The sequence below is a fragment of the Palaemon carinicauda genome, chromosome 1 (genome assembly GCF_036898095.1).
Source record: "Palaemon carinicauda isolate YSFRI2023 chromosome 1, ASM3689809v2, whole genome shotgun sequence".
Classification (NCBI taxonomy): Eukaryota; Metazoa; Arthropoda; class Malacostraca; order Decapoda; family Palaemonidae; genus Palaemon; species Palaemon carinicauda.
In genome coordinates, this window is record NC_090725.1 from 57,635,279 (window position 1) to 57,641,984 (window position 6,706).

Sequence of the window (6,706 nt, forward strand, 5' to 3'; positions counted from 1 at the left end):
AATAATTGTTTTTGCGATGTTTGGTCTAATTATCCTCATCAGATGGTGGATTTATTATCCCTCTCTTCTTTATTGCAAATAGAAAAAATATAAATGTGGAAATGCACAAGTCATCCTCTGTCTCTAAAGCGTCTTAATTCCTTGCAATTTCTTTTGCCAAAAGAATGTTAACTTTTTGGTAACTATACGTGTTGTTCTGTCGCTTCATAAACCTATTTTTCGTTCTTTTTTTTTTTTTTTTTTTTTTTTTTTTGAAGGACCAACGAATGATAAGAATTTCGTTATTACACATCGCAGTATGTTCATGACAGCATACATTCTGGATCCAGGCTGACGAAAATGACTGTAATCTTGAAAAGAAATTTTTAGTCTTTGAGAAGGTGCAGCTCATAATGGACGCAGAGTATTATCACAGATAAGGCCCAGCTTAGTCTGGTTAAGCAAGTTTGAAAATGTCGCCTCAAGAGCAAGGCAGGAGAAAAAAACTGGCCAATTATTCAACCTTTTAAAAGATGGGTGATGAAGGGAGTGATTTGGCTGATAAGAGACAATGATAAGAAGCCGGTCTCTTTAGATAACTTATCAATCAAAGGAATTTTACGCAATTATCTTTGGTTTGTCACCAATGCAGGTGTGATTAGCATAGAATGGGAGCATAGAATTGTTCAAGCTAGATGTCTGTTTTTGTTCGAACTGTCTCTTCCAAATTTCGTTGCTACTGTATTATCTGTATAATTTAATTTCAGACTGCATATAATTTCATTCACATTTTTCTTGCTGATGCACAAAATTCCATGACTTGTTTAACAAAGATTCAAACATAACGACCAACTCATTCATTGGTATCTTTATTAAACAAGTTTTCGATATAAGAACTCTGTTATATTTATGTTTTCCAGAGTTCACACACATATACAGTATATATATATATATATATATATATATATATATATATATATATATATATATATATATATATATATTATATATGTATATATATATATATTATATATATATATATATATATATATATATATATATATATATATATATATGTATATACTATATATATATATATATATATATATATATATATATATATATATATATATATATATGTATATACAGTGTATATATATATAATATATAAATATATATATATATATATATATATATATATGTATATATATATATATATATATATATATATATATATATACACAGTATATGCATATATATAATATAAAATATATATTACATATATATATATATATATATATATATATATATATATATATATATATATATATATATATTTAGATATATACATATAATATACATTATATATACATATATAATATACAATATATATATATATATATATATATATATATATATATATATATATATATATATATATATATATATATATATATATATACATAATATTGTGAGTGTTTTCATACTTTGTTACCTTTGTGAAAACAGGTCAAGATTAAATTCCTATTACCAAGCCTTTATCCAAAGGCAAGTGTTCATTTTACGAAAAATGCCATCATATTTTGCTTAAATTCCCTCGAAAACTAAAACATCTTTATATCGAGGTGCAAATACAAGTGTTCTTGCGGCATTTCCTTGCTACACTTCATCAAGGTGTGACATTAATGGGGAGAAATGATTGTTGACTTATCGGTGGCATTCTTTGAAAGATAAAACTGCCGTAAAATTGACATCTTTACTGCATTGTGCTTGAAGCTCTTTCTGAAGTTGTTATAGTGGATTTTGTATGATAAATTTTCTTCATATGATTAGGCAAGTTTCATTTTTAGCAACTTTGCTTTAAGGCTAAAGTTAAAATCGATGGTAGCTTAAGATATCTAAAAAATATTCTGATACAATGAAAGTGGAGATATTTTAATGACATTTTTATATTTGTGTGGGGTAGTACTATTTTTTTCAAGGTTCGCTAATTGTTGGTGGTATGTCATATTGATGTTAGTTACATATTTGTTTATTGGTGATATTTTTTGTCTCAGGAATTCCTTTTACCAAAGGTCCAAATTGAACTTATTTCCATAGTAAGACCTGAAGGAGCCAGACTAGATACCTAATAAGAAAAAGATTGCTCGTTTTTTTTTTTTTTTAGTTTCTTTCATTCGATATCAGAACCTCTTTAATACTTCTAAATTTTCCACAATTCCTATCGGAATAGGAAAGTCTTCCATTTTCATTGAAAGGTGTTGAAATATATCTGCCATAGTTGGAAGTTTGAAGAATCTTCTACTTTACAGTCATCATACTCTACTTCCTATATCTATTTTTAAATCTAATATCTCACAAGTAATCCTGAATGCTTCGTAAATTTTTTTTTTTTATTTTTAATTTGCATAATTGTTCACTTTTTTTTTATCTTGTCTTCTCATAATCTTGAAAAGGGAACCATATATACAAATATTGTCTGGTCGAATGAATTATTTCATAAATGTTGCTACTTATCATTTTGCATCGGGAAAGGTGAAACAAACTGAATATTTCATAGAAAATTAATCCAAGGCACCAAAAATACGCTGCTGGGTATTATTTCTAATAGCTGATTCAATATTCCAAATGAAGATAATTTATTTCAAGTCAAAGCACAGCAAAAAAAAAAAAAAAAAAAAAAAAAAATTCTTTGGGGCAATACTCTTCTATACCCTTGAACGAGTTTTTTGTATTATTATTATTATTATTATTATTATTATTATTATTATTATTATTATTATTATTATTATTAGCTAAGCCACAGCCCTAGTTGGAAAAGCAGGATGCTATAAGCCCAAGGGCTCCAACAGGGAAAAATAGCCCATTGAGGAAAGGATATAAGGAAATAAACTACAAGAGAAACGATGAACAATTAAAATGAATTTTCTAAGAACAGTAGAAACATTAAAATAGATCTTTGATATATGTGATGGTAATTCTAGAACAGTAGTTGATATTCGTATCATTACTTTGTTAATACTTATTTGAAGTGATTATTACTTGACCCCATCAAAAAAAAAAAAAAAAGAAAAAAAAAAAAAAAAAAAAAAAAAGGTAAGCGGGTTACAGAATTACAAATCTATATCTCAAAGTCACGGGAGACATGAGAAAGCTCATTTTTTATTAAGTAATCCTCTGATCTAAAGCCAATCTAGATATAATGGAATTCAGAGTATAAATTTCCTGTTCCATGGATAGATCGCCATTAATGTAGTGAGGTAATTAGCCAAATTATAAGATTCAGCAGTAATAGTTCTGTCTGAAAAGTTAGAATAGCCTAGAGAGAGAGAGAGAGAGAGAGAGAGAGAGAGAGAGAGAGAGAGAGAGAGAGAGAGAGAGAGAGAGAGAGAGAGTTTCGGATTTTACGGTTTTCCTTCTTTCCAGATCCATTTCTTGCATAAAACACTCTTGGAAAACATGAGAGAGAGAGAGAGAGAGAGAGAGAGAGAGAGAGAGAGAGAGAGAGAGAGAGAGAGAGAGAGAGAGAGAGAGCCTTACCTTATTGCCTTATTGCCTTATTTTTTGTTTGGGTTCCCCCAGGTCCCTCAGTGTGAGGCACCTCGTATATCCACCAGAGAGTTGCTAATACATCTTCCGGTGTATTTTGCATCTTCCAGTCTTGGATGGTCTGGGATGCATCTTAGGTATTTATCGAGCTTATTTTTAAACGCATCTACGCTCACTCCTGATATGTTTCTTAGATGAGCTGGCAGCACATTAAATAGTCGCTGCATTATCGATGCTGGTGCGTAGTGGATTAATGTCCTGTGCGCCTTTCTCAGTTTACCTGGAATGCTTTTTGGCACTATTAATCTACCTCGGCTTGCTCTTTCTGATACTTTAAGCTCCATGATGTTTTCAGCAATTCCTTCTATTTGCTTCCATGCTTGTATTATCATGTAGCGTTCTCTTCTCCTTTCTAGACTGTATAGTTTTAAAAATTGCAGTCTTTCCCAGTAATCAAGGTCCTTAACTTCTTCTATTCTAGCAGTATAGGACCTTTGTACACTCTCTATTTGCGCAATATCCTTTTGGTAGTGTGGGTACCATATCACATTGCAGTACTCGAGTGTACTACGCACATAAGTTTTGTAAAGCATAATCATGTGTTCAGCTTTTCTTGTTTTAAAGTGTCTGAATAACATTCCCATTTTTGCTTTACATTTAGCCAACAGTGTTGCTATTTGGTCGTTGCATAACATATTCCTATTTAAAATTACACCAAGGTCTTTAATTGCTTCCTTGTTTGTGATTGTCTCATTATTAGGTCCTTTGTATGCATACACCATTCCTTCTCTGTTTCCATAATTTATTGATTCGAATTTATCGGAGTTAAATACCATCCTATTTATCTCCGCCCATTCATATATTTTGTTTAGATCTCTTTGTAGTGAGTTCCTATCTTCATCACAAGTAATTTCTCTACTTATTCTTGTGTCATCGGCGAAACTTCTCACTACGGAGTTTTCAACATCACAGTCTATGTCTGAGATCATAATAACAAATAGCAGTGCAGCTAATACCGTACCTTGGGGCACACCAGATATTACCTGGGCTTCATCTGATTTCTCGTCATTTGCAACCACTATCTGTTTTCTGTTTTGCAGGAATTCTTTTACCCATTTTCCTATCTTTCCCACAATATTATGCTTTCTCATTTTTTTCTCCAATATGTTATGGTCTACCTTGTCAAAGGCTTTTGCAAAATCTAGATAGATCACATCTGTGTCTTTTTCATTTATCATATTATTGTATATGTTTTCATAGTGAGCTATCAGTTGGGTCTGTGTACTTTTTCCAGGTACGAAACCGTGTTGACCCATATTGAACAAATTATTTTTGACCAAATGGTTCATTATTTTCTTTTTTATTACCCTCTCATACACTTTCATAATATGTGATGTTAGACTAACAGGTCTATAATTGCTTGCCTCTAGTCTTGATCCACTTTTGAAGATAGGGGTTATATAAGCTAATTTATGTTTAACATATATCTCGCTCATATCTATACTCTGTCTTAGCAGTATTGCAAGTGGCTTCGCGATAGTGTTTGCAGTTTTTTTTTAACAAAATCGCTGGAACTCCATCTGGTCCGGCTGCCGATCCATTTTTAATTTCGTTTATAGCCGTGACAATATCTGCTTCATTAATATCTATATCCGTTAGATATTCAACATTTTCTTCTCTCATTTCTGTTTCATTACTCTCATTCGCAATTCTTGGCGTGAACTCACTCTTATATTTTTCTGCTAATATGTTGCATATTTCCTTTTTTTCATTCGTTAGCCGTCCTTCAATTCTTAGAGGGCCTATTTCTATTCTCCTTTTATTCATCTTTTTTGCATAGGAGTAAAGTACTTTGGGGTTTCTTTTTATATTTTGAAGTGTCCTTTCTTCTAAGTCCCTTTTTTCATTTTCTTTCGACTGTATAATCATTTGTTCTGCATTTTCTATCTTACATTTTATTTCCCTCATTTTTCACAAATTTTTTTCTTTTGCAAGATTTTTCTTCCACTTTTTAATTTTCTGAAATAAGATTCTTCTGTCTCTTGGTATGCACGTCTTTTGTTTATTGTTTTTTTTCGGTACATATTTTTCAACAATTTTCTCCAGTATTTTGTACAGTATATCCGTATTTACCTGTATATTATCACTTATAAATACATTTTTCCATTCTTTATTCAGTTCTTCATTTATTTCTGACCATTTTATATTCTTACTGTAAAAGTTATATTTTCCATATCCTTCCCAAAGTTTTGTGCTTTTATTAATTCTGTGATCACTTGCTTTGGAATGAACTATCAATTCTATGACATTGTGGTCTGAAATTCCCGTGTTATACACTGTTATACAGAGAGAGAGAGAGAGAGAGAGAGAGAGAGAGAGAGAGAGAGAGAGAGAGAGAGAGAGAGACTCAAACTTTTCCCTTTGTACAGTTTGACGCAGAAGTCCCTGGCATACCTTGCTCCGAAGAAGTGCACCCTTCCTCACCTTTACTTTGCGGCGAGTAACCTGACAAATAGTATAGGGAGAGATGATAGAGGTGGTGATCGTAGTTAAAAACAGGAACTCGCCGCGCAGAAAGGGTGAGCACTGGTGTACCAGGCATTTCTGTACCCAACTGTACTTCTTGCACGTTATATACTGTTTACAAATCATGGCTGAAATATTTTTTTTTTTTTAATTTCGACGTATTATATTTTACTTTATATTATGACTTTGCGATCTTAAGAATTCTCCTTTATTCCTGTGAAATATTTTCTGGGATCAAACCAGAGTAAACATATAGCTCTTGTTCGTTTACAAAATTTCCACAAACAATATTTGAAAGTATAATTGTTTAGGTATATATAGAATGAGATCAATTTTTTTTAGTTTTTATAGTTGGCGAAACTTAACTCCGGTATCAACAATTGCCGAGTCTTTTAAAAGGCATATTTGGGTTACTATGATAAACCCTATACATTATATAGCGCATCTCTCTCTCTCTCTCTCTCTCTCTCTCTCTCTCTCTCTCTCAAGCCTGCTAATTAGATTATTCGCTCCTAAGATATTTCACATATGACTGTTTATTATTATTACTATTAATAATAATAGTAATAATAATAATAATAATAATAATAATGTAAAAAAAAAAATGGGTCACCGGTGATAAAGGATTTGACCTTGAGGAATCATAAGCCCA

The 6,706-nt window shown here is 31.2% G+C and overlaps 1 protein-coding gene across 1 annotated transcript in view; it reads right to left on the reverse strand.

Moving 5' to 3' along the window:
• The window catches only part of LOC137643851 (octapeptide-repeat protein T2-like), a 7,420-nt gene extending 1,290 nt beyond the window's left edge, over positions 1 to 6,130 (reverse strand). Inside the window, exon 1 of the mRNA XM_068376614.1 lies at positions 5,983 to 6,130. Coding sequence (XP_068232715.1) covers positions 5,983 to 6,130 — 148 coding nt within the window. The remainder of the gene's footprint in view (positions 1 to 5,982) is intronic.
• Positions 6,131 to 6,706: the final 576 nt, after the last annotated feature.